Source organism: Cinclus cinclus, chromosome 20 (genome assembly GCF_963662255.1).
Source record: "Cinclus cinclus chromosome 20, bCinCin1.1, whole genome shotgun sequence".
Lineage (NCBI taxonomy): Eukaryota > Metazoa > Chordata > Aves > Passeriformes > Cinclidae > Cinclus > Cinclus cinclus.
Genome location: NC_085065.1, coordinates 5,787,591 through 5,804,946, shown reverse-complemented (window position 1 = coordinate 5,804,946; position 17,356 = coordinate 5,787,591). Strand labels below are relative to the sequence as shown.

Genomic DNA, 17,356 nt, shown 5'->3' with positions numbered 1-17,356 from the left:
GCAGAGCAAGAACCAGCCTGGGTACAACCTGATTGTGTTGTTCACAGAAAACTCTCATCTCACTCCCCATGTGGTTATTTCTCTCCCTGCAACTTCCCTGCATCAAGAGCAATGTCCCAATGCCAGCAAGTTGTTCTGGCACACAACAGCTGGCTGTCCACAGCAAACTGAAGAGATGAGAGTGTCTGGATTCAGGAACTGCAACATTTGCCAAATACCAAAGAAAATTCATCTCTGATTTTCATCTTTCAAGCAAAACCAACAGAGGTGGCAAATGGTCAGCCACTGCCTAAAGCTGATAGAGATGTGTTCTGCTGCTGCAGCTACAGGGGTTGGGGTTTTTTTTCCACCTTACAGAAGAGCAATAGGAAACTCTGAAAGCTTTGTCTGAACCCACTCTCTAAAAGCAGTTTAGACCATTGCTCTCCTGTCATACTCAAGCCTTAATACATTATGTAAAAACTTTCTTGCCAATACACAGTCTGACTTTATTTGTTCTTGTTTATAACCTTGCAAGGTCAGAGTTTGAGGTTTGCTTCCATTGTTTGGACAGTGAGTAGAACTGTATTAATTCAATATGTAAAAAAGAAATGCAACATGGCTTTGCTTTCCACAGCACTTCAGTTTCCTGTAGAGTTATGAGCAGGAAAGCCAGGCAGGGGTGCTGGGTGGTGACTCTGGGATGCATATCCCATCATCTACAACTGAAAGAATGGATCAAGCTGAGTAAGGGAAGAAAAACTCTGGGAAAGGTGATTTCTAATTAGGTCAGTGATATTCCCTTACTCAGATTATTACTTTGAGGATGGTGAGACACCGGCATAGGTTGCCCAGAGAAGTCATGGATGCCCCATCCCTTGGAAGGCCAGGTTAGATGGGGCTTGGACCGACCTGGCCTATGGGAAAGTGTCCCTGCCCATGGCAGGGAGCTGAACTAGGTCATCTTTAAAGTGTCTTCCAATCCAAACTATTCTATGATTATACATTACCAAGCCACAACAGCTATCTGTGAGCTGGGAAAACACCCCAGAAGGAGCAGAGCTCCTCAGACAAGTGGATCAAATTCTTAGAACAAGAAGCCTCTCAGCAGCTACTTCACAGCATCAGCCTGACATTGGGCACCCTTCAAGTGCCCCAGGGCTCAGTGTTGTGCCACACTTCAGTACCAGCAAGACTATCCCATAAACCCAGGATTTGTTTGCTAAACATGACAAGAGAACACTCTCACCAAGGCACCAGAAAAGCAGCATGTGTTACATTCATGCTGAAAAAGCTGTCCTAGACCCACATGTGAGAAATGAAACAAACTGAAGAACTTGAAAGCATGACATGCAAAGACCATTTTCAGTTAGTGAACATATACTGCTCTCTTCCTGGCAAAATTATAGCTTTGATGTTTTATCCAGCACAGAACAGCAATTAGTACAATTACAGCATACAAGGCATGAACTAAGCCTGAACAAGGCATGTTGTGGTTGCTAGTCTGTATTTAGATTGAGCACATCCATAATTTGAGCCTGTTTCTGAAACATTCTAAGCACCATCAGGTCCCTCTAAGGTCAGTGAGAATCACAGGCACTTGGCAGAGCAGAGACACTGAGATTTACAGAAACATTAAATCTAAATGCTTCGATCCCATGGCTCTCTATTTGCCCCCTTAGGAGAGGGGTGATGTACTGAAGGAGGAGAGTCAAAGCAAAAGCAAATGCAACTAAGTCAACCCATCATCAAAGACAGAATATTGTAAAATGCATCTCTAGAGAAGTTAAACATCATGACTTGGTCAGACTCCAAGACCAACATCTCAGCTAACTCAGAGGTGGGAGTGAAGAGAGATTTCTCAGGGACACATACAGGATCTCAGCTGTAACAGTTTCTTGGAAGAACAGGGCATGTTTTCCTCAGCATTAACACTGATGTTTGAAAGAAATGCACTCACCCCAGCTCCTCACAGAAGTTCACAATGGCGTCAAAAGCTGTCATCACAGCTTTGTCACACTCTTTTAAGGTGCCTTTTGTTTCCTGAAAGTAGATGGGAAAATGAACTGTAGTCTTCAATTTAAATGTATACAGAGTAACTCTAGCAATGATCAAACCCACCCCCTCTGAGCTACAGTGCAATCAGCTACAGACACCTCCCTGACTCTGCTCTAACTTCTGCTCACTCATTCCTCTCTAATAGAGCTGGCTCTGGCAGCCTTTTCCTTCCCCACTTCTCTTCCTTCTGCTGAAGGAAATGGGAGCCCCATCCCTTGAAATGGGGCTCCACACAGCTCTAGACTCAGAAAATTTACTTTGATCTTTTCATATTCAGAGGTTGCTGCAGGCAAAACCAGACCAGAGCCAACACAGTGTATCCAGGCAGGTGGGTACCATTCTGTAGCTCTCACCTGGATGTTAGAGAGCTCCTTCTTGATCAGGAAGCTGACTTGATCCCGGTCATTCCTGGAGTAATAGAGGCGGCAGCAGGATGGTTTTCCATCTCTTCCAGCTCTGCCAGACTCCTGGTAATATCCAGCCATTGACTTGGCAATATTCCAGTGGGCAACAAATCTGCATGTGGTAAAACAGAGAACACGAGGCTGCAGGTTTCTCAGAGCACTGCACACACCAGTGTGGTGTCTGTGGGCATCAACAACAGCAAAAAAAGGGTAGCAAAACATAAAAGAGGATGGAGCACAGCAAGAAAATTTGCACACTGAAGTTTTAGTCCTCTTAACACACAGACATGGAAAGCAGCAGAGCTGTAAGAAAACAAGTGCACCTGGACAGCATGTGAGCAAGGACACCACTCCAAATGGATGGAAGGGAATAAGCACATGAGTATCCCAAACATGCATACAAATGTGCAGCTATGAAGACTAAGAATAAAGACACTGAATTAAGGAGTTTGGGAGATTTTACCATAAATACAGCATTAATAAAAAAGTCATATTTATTTTGTGGGACACATCTGCACCATTACAAAACACATTTTGAAAGACTTCATTTTAAAAAGACAGCCAAAATCTCCATGGGAAATTCTACCTCACTATGCTTCTCAGATGAAGGCAACCTTCCTAACCAGCAAATATGACTAGAGGATCATTTATGTAATCTCTGCAGGAAGGCTTTCAACACAGCACTGAAAGATGCTTTAAACCTGCTTGTACCTGACTATTCAGCAATTCAGCTTTTACCTGTTTAGAGAGGATTTGACAGCACAGTAATGCTGCCAATGTTTTCAAGTCTTCCTCAAAGCCAGCATGACCCAAGGGCAGGTATGATACATATGGGTGTAGCTAAAGATTAAATGACAAAAGCAAGCAAATGTATTTATTCAAACACAAACAGCCCAGGAACAGGCCAAGCAGGAAGCATCAGAGCCCTACACATTTAAACCCCATCAGGAAGTTTGCTGAAGAAATTGATAAATAATTTAAGCAGAACTGAATTAACTGTGAAGAGAGAAGAACAAATTCCATCAGGAAAAAAAGGGACACCACCTCTGTTTTCCCTTTTGTCCAGAAGAGTCACCTCCAGAAGTTGTCAGACCTGATCTTATTTGATAACATATGCATGAATACTCAGGAATCTGCCAACACAGAGCAAAAGCTAAGCAGCAGTGCCTTGTTAACTAGGCTTGGGTATAGTGCTCTTTAAGTTATTTTTAAAAAATCCTGTAAAGTGCCATTTTAACTCCATTCCTTGTAAACTGATTAGATTACAAGTGTATTTCAGCTATATTTCACTTTCAGTCAGCCCTATACATTTCAGTTTCTCTTTGCCTTTTTAAATGACCACTGGACAGGACAGAGTGGCTTCAGCAGGTCATTAATTCATGTCCTAGGAAACTCCTCACTTCTCTGTTTGGAAAGATGCATCAAGGAGTAAAATTGTCACTGCTATGGGATCCTGTTTCCTGGCAGCACAGTGACACAGGCAGAGGGATGACACAGTTGTGAACTAATGGGATTGGCTCAGTGATATCCTACCCTTCTTTCACAATATTCAGTGCAACTTCTGTACGTGGATTTTAGAGATCAGGTTTGTTGTGGGTGTTGTCTGAGCTGCACCTGAATGATCCCTTCAGTAAGTGACAACAGTAATAACTCAGCCCAGCCATATTGCAGAGCAGAAATTCTAGCACAGAGCCCTGATGGGGACAGCAATCTCAGATGAACAGCAATGGAAACCATGTGCAAAGTGTCTGTCCTTGGACCAGAGCTGTATTTTTATATGGTTACTGCTATTTGTGAAGGGTTATTTTTTCCCCATTGCATGGCAAGAGATCTCCAAAAAAACCCCTGTCTCTGCCTATTTTAATAGAGGGTGGATGAATTATTTTAGGAGCAGATTTTCTTTCCACTGCTTTTTAATAGCAGCTATTGCACTAAGAGAAGTGCAAGAAACAGCTGTGATTGCACTGAGATGGCTCTTTCTGAAACCCTGGAAGGTGTGGCAGAAAAGCATTCCTCCAATTGTCTTGATTTTGAGGATGACTGGCAAAGAGGAGCTCTGCTGCCTTGTGTTTAATGTTTTCACAAAGCCCTCCCAGGTTTGGTTTTGCTGCTTCTAAGATAAAAGACTTCCAGCACTGGTTTTGTTGGCTTAAGCAAGTGTTCATCAGGGAGTTGAGTCAGGTGTATTAGGTAACAGAGCCTGAGACTCTTCCTTCCCTCTGCTCAGGTTTCTGATGGTGAAAGACACAGCCTCACACACCTGACATTTGCTTTGTCTACTCCCATTCCAAAACTGATGGTTGCAACAATGACAGGGATCTTCTCCTCCATCCATTCATTCTGGACAGAAGTCCTGTCAGCTGCCTTGAGCCCTGGGAAGGAAAAGAGAAGAAAAGTAAACACCACCACAAAACAAAACAAAAAAATAAACCAAAAAAAACCCCAACAAAAAAACCCCAAACAACAAACCAACCAAACAAAACCAACCTATGAAACAAAGAATCCCCAAACCCCCTAGAAACCACAAAGAAAACAAAATCCCCAAAAAAGCAAGGAAAGAAACAAAGAGTATTTTCTTGCTCATATATTCCCCCATTGCAGGCCAACTCCCTCACTAAAACTGACTGATGTACACACTCCTCTCTTCCCAGTGTTTAAACTGGCCTAGGACCAAGCAGAAGTCAGTAGCAGCTGGTTTTATTCCAAAGAAAAAAATCTAGCTCCCCACCCGGGAAAAAAACAGTTGTTATATTCAGGCCATGAAAGATCCAACAAAACCAACATCTCTGGAGACAAGGGAATGCCACTGTGGTGAAGGGCCTGCACTTACCTCACAGACCTGATGTGTGAGTATCACACAGAGAGCAGAGCATGCCCAGAAAGTTCTTTTCTAGGTAGCCCCAACCCAGGTGGCAGAGTTCAGTTCTCCCAGCTAGTAAGAGATGCAGACTCCAGTACCTGCATGGTAGGCTTTGGCTTTCAGCCCTCGGTAGCTCAGCTCAATGGCCAGCTGGTCACACACATCCCTCATCCTGCAGTACACGATGCCACAGCCCGAGTACACCTGGGAGCCAGGAGACAAAGGCCAGGACACTGCCTGAAGTCAAACAACAAAGCTGCAAATACAGCCCCTCATCCTCTCCTAGCAGACGCAAGGCAAGAAGCATTTCATGGACACACCCAGGTGCAGAGGTTATAGATGAGCTGCAGAAAGCTGTTTTGAGAATTAGTGTTAGAGCAGGAAATTTAACACTTCAAATGCTTCTGCTCACCCTCACCAAACCAAAAGAGCAGAACACAAAACACACAATGGTCACGGAGGATGTGACAATCCAAGTGGAAATGCTTGTTCCATATTCCTAGTCAATTTTCTTTCAGACTAACCCTCTCCTGAGGACACCTCTGACAGGTACACAACCATCACATTCTACTTGTTTTAGAGGAACTAAAAAACATATGCGTGCATTTTTAGAAGACTTAGAAAATACACATGAGCACTTTCCTTCCTGGGACCTCCTCCTTTCCTGCCACAGACCTGTCAGGGTCCCACCAACCCCTAGAAGGTCAGGGACCATCAAGGTAGATTTTGTCCAATTTATTTTTCTTCCCTAAAGGTAAAACCTACCCCAGTGTCGCCCTTCACTTCAAGCGCCTTCAGACAGAAATCCTTCAAGTTGGCGTACGGATCAGTCAGCAGCTCTTTGAACTGCACATCATAGAACAAGTTAGATCTGAAACAAGGAGTCTTAAAGGTGGAAAGTGGCTGCTTGAGCTTGAGTGCTGCCACCACGTCCTCTTGGACCTGCTTGGTGGCAGTGGCAGTCAGGGCAACGCAGGGGGTGTGGGGGATGCGGGCACGCAGGGAGCCCAGGCGCAGGTAGTCGGGGCGAAAGTCGTGTCCCCACTGGGACACACAGTGAGCTTCATCAATGACCAGGTAGGACAGGAGGTTTCTGGACACCAGGGAGTTCAAGGTTGGCTGGAAGGAAGAAGCAGCTGCCATCTCTGGAGTGATGTACAGGAGCTTTACTTGAGGCTTCTCACTTGCCAAGTCAGCCAGGATGGTTTTCTTCTCCTGGGCAGACAGCTTGGAGTTGAGAGAGCAGGCTTTGATCTTCAGAGCAAGCAGGTGATCCACTTGATCCTAGAGTAAATACAAAATAGAAATGAAAATAAAGAATAAAGAAAGTCACCAGCACCAAGAAAGATTAGTAGGGAGACTCAGGTGAGGACCCAGCTTCCATCTCCAGGATCAAACCCCAGGACAACACACATCTACAGTCCTGTTAGTTACAACTTCATTTCTAGATGCCTTCTTCTTCACCTGTGAGCTCCATCCAGCTCTTACATTCAACTGCATTTTTGTGCTTACATTCACCTTAAGACAAACTAACACTTAACACTTTAAGGTGTTCCCTTTTTGCTTCTAGGGAACACCAGCAGGGATCTGTGCAAAACAACTCAGCACAGGCACTGTGACCTGAACATGTCTCAGTATTTACAACATGGAATTGTCACAGATGGAAAATGAACACTCCCACCCTGCAAGAACAGGGAGCAGTTCAATCCAAAATAACTGAAGGATGTCCTAATGCAACTGAGACAGGACAAAGTACAAGGATCATGTAAATCACCACTGCAGCAGAACCAGAAGCATCACAGCCAGATGAACACTGGCCATACAAATTCACATCCCTGTCCCCTGCTCACTTGTACTTGAGTAGCACCTGACATTTCAGGACATGAAGAGTCCTGAAAAACAGGTATCTCATTATTTTGCTCAATATCTGGTTTCAGTCATTGATTTAATGTCTGTTTCTGTTTTCTTTTCACAGTCACCCCTCAGCCATCCCTATAATGAACTGCACAGGCTGAACTCTTCAAGTTTGGCTACATTGAAATACAACATTGATGATTTTAAGCACAGCAACCCCTTCTCAGGGCTTGATGAAAAGACTGGGGGTTTACTCCAGCTCTTTCCCCTAAGACTCATGAAGCCCATCTCAATCTATTTATAACTCTCTTATCAGTGATATATTTTAACCTCCATTTCACTAATACTGGCCATGCTGGAGTTTAACCAGTGGTCTTCACATGTGGAACAAATCCACACTATATAGTATCTTTCTCAGAAGTATCACCAAGCCTGCTATTGTCCTTAACATGTATTACAGTGAGAATATAAAAGAGCTAAAATAATTCCACAAATAACAAATCCCAAACCAGAAGCCTGCAGTACCAGATGTCATGCAGTTCTAGTGGTCTACACAAGTCTAAGAAATGCTACAGCTGCTCTTACAGGGATTTGTTTGTCCCAACAGGTGATGAAACAGTAGACAAGGCAAAACAGAGGAAAAAAAGTCTCACAGAGGAAAGTGCTCATGGAGCAGCTCTGCTAAAACAGCTTCTTCCCATGAAATGAAAAGACATTTTTATGCAGGATGAATTACGCCTTCAAAGGCAACTTCATCACTCCTGGAGTTATTAATTTATAGGTAAAATGGCAGGTTTTTGTCTGGGGAAAGATCCATTTTTTGGTGCATTTGAGTTACTCTGCTTTGTTGCTTATGTCTGGAGAACATAAAAACCACCAGATTATTATTAGAAGGCAAAACCATTATTTTAGAGAAATGCAAAGTATCATACCAGAGAAACTCTGCTGTTCTCACCTATCCCAGGGTAAGGAAAGCACAATGAGACATTAAGAGAATCCAGAGGCAGGTCAGCAGCAGAGACTTTGGGCAGAAAGACAAAAGGGCAGCTGCTGTGCCTCTCATGACCCCTTTTCCCTGATTGCTGTGCCCCAGCTAACAGGAGACAGTTACCTGAATCAATGCAATCAGAGGTGAAATGACAATGGTGATGCCCACTGCCAGAACTGCAGGAAGCTGGTAGCACAAGGATTTCCCTGCCCCTGTGGGCATGCACACAAAGACATCCTTCTCTCCTGCAAAAACAACAGAAGAAAGCTCAAGGCCTCTGAGTGGTGTTGAGTTCCTGGGGCTCGGGCTGGAGGGGTAGGCAGAAACAGCACATGTGTGCATGTACCAGATGGCATAGCAACAAAATACTTCAGTTTAGGTTCTAAAAGCACAGCAATACTTTGCATGCCAGCAGTGGTTTCCTTCGAAGAACCTCAGATTGCTTTGTAAACATTTAGAGGCAGCTGTACAAAAGTACCAGAAGATACACAGAAACCAAGATAAAGAGAAGTTAAATTGTTCATGCTGAATCTCCTCCAAAAAAGCTGCTTTTGCTAATTTTACAGACTTCCACTTAACACATTACTAGCCCCATGACAGAACTTCACCACATCCTCTTAAAGCTTATCCTAGAAAGGCCCCTCACATGAAACAGAAGTTGGAAATCTCAACCACATTGATAGTATCCTGTAGTGAGTGACTGTTTCTGCACTAACCAGGATCCAGCTCAAACCAGGAAGGTGCTCAGGACACCAGAGACATCCTGCACGCAGAATCCCACTTCTGACAGGTCTGTTGTCAGCAGTGAGTGGTAACAGATGGAAACTGAACTGGGCACTGGTCTGATTCACACTGAGAGAGCTGCTGGGGGAGCTGGCAGCTTGTTTGTGTGAGCTGCCTGTCCACCCCCAGCTGGCTGTTAGGGGGAGTGCCAACATCAGCACAAAAATGTTTCTGATAATAGTCCCATGATTCTGAGGATCTCAGCTATGCCAAGAAATCGAGTCCTCTACTGGTATTGTCTTTAACACAAGGACAATTTTACTCTGAAAATGTCTGAATGTTATCAGGTTTGATGCCATCTGACCACAAATACACAGGCAGGTGTGAGGAGACAACTAGGAAAGACACCAACAATGCTGCACTTTCCAACTTCCCATTTCCATGGCTGCTGCAGTGGCACTGTTACAAAACAAATGAAAGGAAAAGATGCAGAGCTCGTGTGCAGCACGTGCTGCTGAGCCACCAAAACCATCTCAGAGCAGAGGAGGGCATGGAGGGCTGGGCACTCCTTAGTCCAGGTGAGGTCTGCTCACATCAGGCACAACAGCAACGCCTGCAGTGTCACCCCCACACGGAGACGGACACCCAGCCGTGTTCCACACGTCTCCCATGCCAAGCCTCACCTCTCACCACAGCCATGGTCGCACTTTCCTGCAGGGAAGTCTTGAAGGACTCGAACCCGAAGACCTTGTGCAGTGTTTTCCGGACCCTGCCCTCCAGGCCCGGGGGAGCCTTCCCGCTCATCCTAAGGATGCTGCGAACGGCGACAGGAACCTGAGCTAGACCCGGACGCTACCACCCTCCTCTGCCCCAGGCCTGCCCGACCCCCTGCCACCTGCACGACCTCGCCCAGGGCTTCCCTGCCACACTCTCCCCTTTTTCGGGTCTCTCAGGGATGCTTATCCAGACCTCCTCACTGGAGAGGGACACGATACGTTTACTCCGAGTCAGCCCCCTTCCCATGGGGGAGCAGAGGGGGCTCATGGCGGGGGGGCCTCAGTGCCCACCCACCCCTCCCGCACCCGACATGGACGGGGGTGTAGGGGCAGGCAGCTCCTTCTCACCGCCCCCCCCTTCCTTCCCAGGGGCCTGTGTCCTTGCACACTCCTGATCCCCTGTCCCACCTCCGCCCTGTACCGGCCCCCACCCTCCGCGCTCACAGCAGACACGGCAGGCGCTGTCGCGGCGCCACAAAATGACGTAAAAAACTTCAATTAAAGGGCCAGCCAGCTCACTTTTCATCCCCTCTCCTCCCCCGAGACACTCCACTCCGCCCCGCTGAGGGTTTTCCCCTCCGGCTGTCAGCTTCCCCGACCAGTTTCTCCCCTGGCTGCGAGGACGGGAATCCCCCGAGGCGCCGGGATCCCGCTGAGGGCGGAAGAAGGGCAGCGTTGCCATGGTGACAGCGCCGCGCGCGTCATCCCCGTGCGCCGGAAGTGCACCGCGGCCGAGGCGGAAGATGGCGGCGGCGAAGCGTAGCGTTCTCTCCTCACTGGCGGTTTACGCCGAGGACTCGGACCCGGAGTCGGACAGCGAGGCTGGCACGGCGGGGAGCGATGGGGGAGGACCCACGGGTGAGGGCGGGCAGGGAGCCGGGACAGGCGGCGGGCTGGGGCGCCAGAATTCCCTTGCGCGGCCCGCGCCGACCTGGCGCTTTCCCCTATGTGAAGGGAAGGCCCCGCACGCTGCCACTTCCCCTTTCCTCACCGTTTTCCTTTTCTTTTCCTCCTTAGGAGAGAAAGGAGGCCTGGTCTCAGTTGGGTATGGAGAAGATGACTTTACCCGCCTGGATGGAGACGAGGAAGGGTACGAAGAGGAGGACGATGAGAACAGCAGGCAGTCAGTAAGTACCTCCCTGCTCCGGAAGCTTGTTTTGACCCCTTACACAGGTTGTAAAGGCTTTTCTCTTTCAAATAAAAGCCCCGAATAGTGACCTGTGATGGAATCTGGATTCCTGGTGTGGGTTTCAGCACTTTCCACCTACTCCTTTCCACTTTGTTTTCAAGTAGAAAGCATTTGCCCTGAAATCCATCAGCAGCTTGGCACAGCTCATGTTGTTCGTTACTGTGTTGGTGTTGTTGGACTCTTTTATGGGAGAAAGGCTATTACAGCCACTCCAAATAAAAGCTATTTTTTAAACATAGTTGTCATATAAGAATCTTGTAAGAGGACCACACTGTCAGCTGGTGGATTAAAAAGAATAAACTTCTGTGCTGTTTTAAATGATTCTTTTATGTGTAGCTCAGTCCGCTCCCTGCATCAGGTCACTGTGATGTAATAGTGTCCTGTCTACACGTGGGTGGCTTTTGTCTGTCATGGGTGCATGGCATGTGTCAGATATCACCTGAATTCTGAGATAATGACAGGGTGGGGGAACAGGACACGGAGCTTACAGTCTGTGAATGCAGCTGCATGACACAGAAATATGTGTAGTTCTGCCCTGGGTCTGGGGGAGTGGAACAATAAGTTTGGAGGAGAAAAGGGAAATTTTTCATCTCCTTTCTTTATTGTCACTCTTTTTCTTACCACTGTGTTACCTTCTCCCTCTTCCAGTTCCTTCTTCTACCACATAGCCAAAACTCCAAGACTACTCCTATAACTTTTCCTCGCTGAAATCTGCTTTGTTTGTGTTAGATCAGTCTCTTAGCACACACTGTTTTCTGCCATCTGTCTGCCCAAGTAGCAGCCAAGAAATTCCTCAGTCTTTTGTTCCTGCTTTAAGTTCTGTTCTGTTGCCCCTGGTGTCTCCCTTAGCAAAGCACTGAAGCTTTTCTACTGCTCCAGTGATTCTTCTTTTTATATCTATCCAGCACTTGTAGACTGTTTCAGAGAGGTCTCTCTAGTTCAAAGGAAGCCCTGTGTGTGATCCAGGTGCTTGCCAAGGTCAGCTGTGTTTAGTTGGTATTTTAAAGGGGTTGTAAATGGAGTGCATACACATACATTTATGGCATACACAGCTTTTGGTGCAGGTTGCAGGTGTCCATCATCTGCTGCTTCTCAGGAAATGACCATCAGTCAGTAACTCTGGTGTCAGACAGGGGATCTTGCATAGGTTTGTGGTTATAGTGCAGGTTGCACAAGTTACTCTTCTTTTTTTTTTTTTATTAAACATTCTCTGAGCAGGCTTGAAAGCTTCCTTGGCATTGTTTTTGCTGGTAGCTCATGGGGGTTATGAGCTGTTTTAGAAAGCAGGATGAGATGGACTCAGGCTGTCCTGTGCTTTGCTCTGTACAACTCAGTGGATGTTTTAACTACTTTAACAGTGACTGAAAAGCCTGTTTTTACTCAGAGTCAGTTCTCAGTAATGCTGCTTTGTTTGTTAATGTTGTTACTCCCTGCTAGGTCAGAAGTTTTTGAGAGCTGTTTCAGTTACTGTCTACAACATTATGGCTTTGATGTAAATCACTTTTATTTATATAATAGAGACTGTAGAGGGGAGAGCAATCTCATTTGTGGTAAACACCAAGTTAGTTGCCTTTTTTCTAGTTACAAACTCACTGTAATAAATCTTTGACAGGCTGGACTCAATGTCATATGTGCATCTTTCAGAAAGGGAAAGTGGAGAGTAGCTGAAGTGAAGGAGTTGTGTTTCACATCTGTAAGAGAGGCATCTTAATTCAGTCAGTTAAAATTTACTGAGGTTATTGTGTCTCTAGCTTGCCTTATCAGAACTGACTCATGTGCCAATCCTTTGAGGTAGGCAATTCCTTGTAAACTTTTCCTTTCAGTTGCACCTCTCTTTCACTTTTTCTTTTGTTTCCCTTTTTGAAACTGAAACACCAAGATCTTGTTTTGGGGCCAGCATTGAAATTTGTGGGAAAGTTTGGAGGAAAAAACATTTTGCTGAGTTATGTGAGCATGAAAAACACTTTCTGCTCCTCAAACTTGTTTTGAACCCAGAGTATGTGCTTATGTCTAGAAACAGGGGTACCTGGAGGATGCCCAGTGAGGGGAGAGCAGCAGGTTTACTGCCAGTGGACCAAACCGGAGCTTCCTGCTCACCTGGTGTGGATTTTCACACAATGCTGTGTTCAGTATTTTAAACTGTCACAGGGCAGAAGTTCCCCCAGTTCTTTGGTTTATTTCTGGTTCATAAAATTAAATGTTATAAAAATGGAGACTGACACCTGAAATTTGTCAGTGTTCCCTTCTGTGGAGGTTCACAGCATCTGCAAGCAAGGCACAAGAGCTCTCTGCACCAGCAAGGAAGTTGTGTCTGCTGGATCCCTGGAACTTGGTGCTGGGCCAGACCCTCTCCAAGCCTGCATGTTTGGTTTTGGTGGCAGGCCAGCTGTGTGTCCTGTGTGTGTTGCTGATGCTTGGGACTATCACAGGTCTTGCAAATGCTGCTTTATTTTTGCTGAACAGAGGCCCTTCAATCACCACCTGCTAACTGGATGGGACAGAATTACCAAAGGACAAATGCTTTTTTTCCCCAGTTCTGCTGCTTCTAGTTGTCTAATTCTGAGCATTCCAGAGCTGCATGAGTTTTTTAGGGACAACTGCTACTGAGTGATGCTTTTGCCTACAAAAACCCCCAAAACCAAACAAACACTTCTTCCCCTGACTGTAGGACCTATTTTGTGGTTATGAGTGGGTGGGCCAATACTGCCTTCCATGGAAAGGGTCTTGGACTGCTGCTGGGCTGCTGAATGCCCTTTGCTGTAAGTTCAGTTACTTGCCAGGCCTGGTCTTTAAGCTTAATCCTGTAAATTCTTGTCTTGTAGGAAGATGACGATTCAGAGACTGAAAAACCTGAGGCTGGTGACCTAAAGGTATTTGAAAGTGTGGTCTGGTGGTGGTGGGGAAGCTCAGTACAAGAGGAGTAAGTCTTAACAGCATGGCTTGGTGTTCATTTGTGATCTGTAGTTAGTTCCACACCTTTTGTAGCTTTAACCTGTGTTTCTGACTTTAGTTCTGGCTTCTGCCAAAGGCAGTTAACAGATCACAGGCTCTGAGTCACAATGAAGGTTGGTCTTCATGAATTTGGTCATGTTGTACATTAGAGCTGAAGTTTGCTGACAGCATCTCACCTGTTTTGCAGTGATGTGGGAGGTGCAACATCCAGTACAGAATTCTGCATGACCAGTGTTAGTTGGAATAATTTCTTCATTTAGAACAACTTAATGAATAAATCATCCTGTGCTCTTAGAGGCTGTGGAAGGTGTCAAAATCAATTCAGTTCTCTCCAGCTCTGTCTTTCTGAACGAAGCACTTTTGTAAAGGTCATAGATAAATTTAAAAATTGAAATAAGATCCCCAGATGATAGCTATTATCATAAATAGTTGAAATCATCTTTATCTTGGGATTTCACCTTGCTTCTGCTGAACAGCAGGTGTTTAACAGCACATAGGACATAGGTCAGGCTAAAAGCTGGAGGACAGAAGACCAAATCCAGTTGAAACTATAGACATCTGTGCTTAAATTTTTTGTTAGTTCAGTAGAAGCAATCCCGTTGATCAGGGATGCCAAGTGATGAACAATTGAAAGGGCATTTATGTTATCCAGCATCTTCCTCAAGGATGCAGACAGTCCCTAAACTGCTACAAAAACCAGAGAACTGTGCTGCAAAGCAAAATTCTGTAGAGAATTTAATTTACTACAGGGCTTTGATAGGCTAAGATGAAGGCAAATGGATGTGTTTAGCTATTCTGTTTGAATTAGTTTCATAGCAGCATCTTCTTTCAGGTCCCACAATATTCTTATGGACTTACAGTGATACACAACTGGAGATGTTGGCAGCTGCACTGCAGCTGGTAAAATCTCAGAAATTGGAAATGGAATGTATTGACTCCTTTCCTTGTTGCAAGATTTCTTTTTAAAAGAAAGGAAGATGTAATCTCTCACTTTAATTCTTTTTCTGCTTCTACATTTTTGCCATGGTAAGCATGCTAGCAAGATGTTTCTGTAAAAACTGCTGGATTCAAATGTGTACTATGAAATAAAAATATGGAAATTCCTTAGAAGATAAATTTGGTGTAAATCAAGTCGTTGAAGTTGTGTAGTAGAGCCCTGTTGCAAATGTGTGCATTTCTGTCTTCTCTAAAAGGGCTGCAGGACTTCAGGGCAGTACAGAATAGGTCTAGCAGAGAGAAAGAACAGAATTAGACTGTGGTTGCTCTTATCTGAGTAATCATTTGTGACAGAAACCTCACCCCTGAATTGTGTGGTTGCTGCTTTAATATGTCACTGACGTTTCATGTTGGATTGTTTAAAAAGCCTCTTGCTTTCAGTGAGTTTTTTGTGCAGCTGTCCAGGTGCATTTTGTGCTTCTGAAGAAGAGCCACAAGTGGCCACAGAGCAGCATTTCAGCTTCAGTGAGGAAGCAAAGAAATAATGAATGTATTAAAAATAAAAGGCATTTTGTATCTTTGTAGACTGTGCAGTAGTAACTCTGCAGCAACTGAAAATGTGAATTAAAGGAAATAAATACAATAAAGGTAAAATGTAATTCCTGCCATCCCAGTATGACATGAAAGGTGAGGATTTGAGAAAAGTAGGAGGGAGGCAAAGCTGAACTGAAACTCAGAATTTCAGACTTCCTTTGGCCATTTGTTTTTTTTTTAGTATTAGGTCATAGCTGTAAAGTCAGTTGGCACTGGGCAAGGTGGGGCTGTGGAGGCAGCCCAGTGCCCTGCTGGGGTGTGGCTGTGGGGGCACTGCTGTACCTGTACCAGCCATGCTGTTAAGAAATTCACTTGGGATGGAGAGAGGTGGAACATCCCTGTGGCATTATTTGTACTCGGCACTGTTGCAAATGTTTCCTGTCCCCTTTTTCCACCAAGTGGCAGTGTTCTCCTCCATCCTCACTGCTTGGAGCTTGCAATGTCTGTGACAGCTAAGTCTTGTAGTTACTGTAAAGCCAAAGTGCAGCAAAAAGGGAGGCCCTTGATTATAACTTGCTATCACTTTTGGGTAACTTAATTTTGTTTTGAACCTGCAGAGTGCTGTAGTTGTGCCTGCTCAGTTTCATGGAGACACCAGAGACCTGGAAACATGTTTGAATAGATTCCCCATGCTTCTTTTTATATGGCTAGAGCTTTTCCAAGGTCTGAATCTGACTATAGGCAGAAAGTAAATAATTTTAAAAGCATGAATGAATTTTAAAAATGCAGTATATCAGTTAATTATAGTAATTTCAAGTCCTGAAGATACCTATATAAGTATAGATATATATATATATATATATTTTTTTTTTTGCTGGTGTTTTGCCTCTTTGTACATATTGTGAATGAACTACCTAGGGTTTATACCTTGAATAATGGAGCCAGGCTGTGTGAAGCAGTTCCCTTGTTGCTGGTGCATACCTGTGATTTGGCCTCATTGTACACTTGGATAGTGCCAGACACAAAACCTCCAGAAGGGTCAGTTGGTGTCACTTGTGGATGGAGCCAGAGGAGACAGAAAGTGGGGAATGATGTAAAAATTCTTTGGTAAGGTGATGATAGGGAGCTTGGAATTTGGATCCTGCCTCAGATAGCCCCACTGGGAAGATATTTATTTTGTATTTGTCTCAGGTTTTTCTCTTGATTCCAGGGAACCTGCCCGTCTTGTTTTGATGAAGGGGCACCTCTCTAGCTGTTCAGCCCTAGTTCCTCACTGGAGGGGAAGCCAATACAAAGTGCTGGTTGGGACTGCAGCTTACCTGTGGGTTATGTTTTTGCCAAGGAGCAAGTCAAAATAAGTTTCCCAAGTTCTGACATTGTGATGTCAAACCACTGTTTTCTCTCTGCTGTTGGTGAGATAGAGAAGTTCTTATACACCTGTTTGGAGGAAAGGGTGTGCCAGGAGGGGGAGAACATTTAAGCCTCATCAGTCACCTAGAAGCATTCTTCCAGAGCAGACTTCTGACCCACAGAATTCATGTCACTGAGCATCTGTGAGTTATTAAGAAACACACCGTGCTTGCAGCAAAAAGCAGAATCCTTCTCTTTAGGCAGCAGATTCAGGTATATTCAGATGTATTCAGTGGCATCCTGTAACTGCATTTTGAAGTGCTGTAGGCACTCATGGGGAACTGGAGATTCAAATCTGGGTAGAACTAACTGCTCTTCCAGAAATCAAATCTGGATGGATGTGCTCAGGCTCTAGGACAGGATAGGTTTGTGAACCACCACAATCACTTTTACCTGAGCAGTCACCACTCGTAAACAAGCATCTGCCTGAAAAGCACTTTAGAAACAAAACCTTCTGCTTTGAAGGAAAAAGAAATATGCAACAACATCTGTTGTTTAACAGTGATGTTAAAACAGTGAAATCCATGATCTGGATGAGTTCTTTGTACCCTTTCCTCAGCTGATGGAGCCCTGGGTACAGACTGAAGGAGGTTTGGGGTTGGGTGTGAAATGTGTTGTGCTGGTTTAGAAGGACAGGGTTAAAGGGCTGCAGGTTGCTGGGGCTCTGGCCAGCAGCTGGCTCTGGTTATAGCC

The 17,356-nt window shown here is 45.0% G+C and overlaps 2 protein-coding genes across 9 annotated transcripts in view; one reads left to right on the top strand and one right to left on the bottom strand.

Annotated features, from left to right (window-relative positions):
- The window catches only part of RECQL5 (RecQ like helicase 5), a 37,664-nt gene extending 27,471 nt beyond the window's left edge, over positions 1-10,193 (bottom strand). For 3 of the 5 annotated variants that reach the window (XM_062506034.1, XM_062506031.1, XM_062506033.1), the window contains exons 1-7: positions 9,550-9,713; positions 8,267-8,388; positions 6,067-6,585; positions 5,400-5,505; positions 4,702-4,813; positions 2,391-2,553; positions 1,940-2,022 (exon numbers count right to left, since the gene is read on the bottom strand). In XM_062506034.1, coding sequence (XP_062362018.1) covers positions 1,940-2,022; positions 2,391-2,553; positions 4,702-4,813; positions 5,400-5,505; positions 6,067-6,585; positions 8,267-8,388; positions 9,550-9,670 — 1,226 coding nt within the window. In that variant the 5' untranslated portion in view covers positions 9,671-9,713. Of the gene's footprint in view, positions 1-1,939; positions 2,023-2,390; positions 2,554-4,701; positions 4,814-5,399; positions 5,506-6,066; positions 6,586-8,266; positions 8,389-9,549; positions 9,714-10,086; positions 10,105-10,161 lie in introns of those variants that run through there. The other 2 variants (XM_062506032.1, XM_062506030.1) reach the window with 2 other exon arrangements.
- Positions 10,194-10,350: 157 nt separating this feature from the next.
- The window catches only part of SAP30BP (SAP30 binding protein), a 29,641-nt gene continuing 22,635 nt past the window's right edge, over positions 10,351-17,356 (top strand). The window contains exons 1-3 of one of the 4 annotated variants that reach the window (XM_062506243.1): positions 10,351-10,500; positions 10,660-10,769; positions 13,654-13,701. In XM_062506243.1, coding sequence (XP_062362227.1) covers positions 10,386-10,500; positions 10,660-10,769; positions 13,654-13,701 — 273 coding nt within the window. In that variant the 5' untranslated portion in view covers positions 10,351-10,385. Of the gene's footprint in view, positions 10,507-10,659; positions 10,770-13,653; positions 13,702-17,356 lie in introns of all 4 variants that reach the window. The other 3 variants (XM_062506240.1, XM_062506241.1, XM_062506242.1) reach the window with 3 other exon arrangements.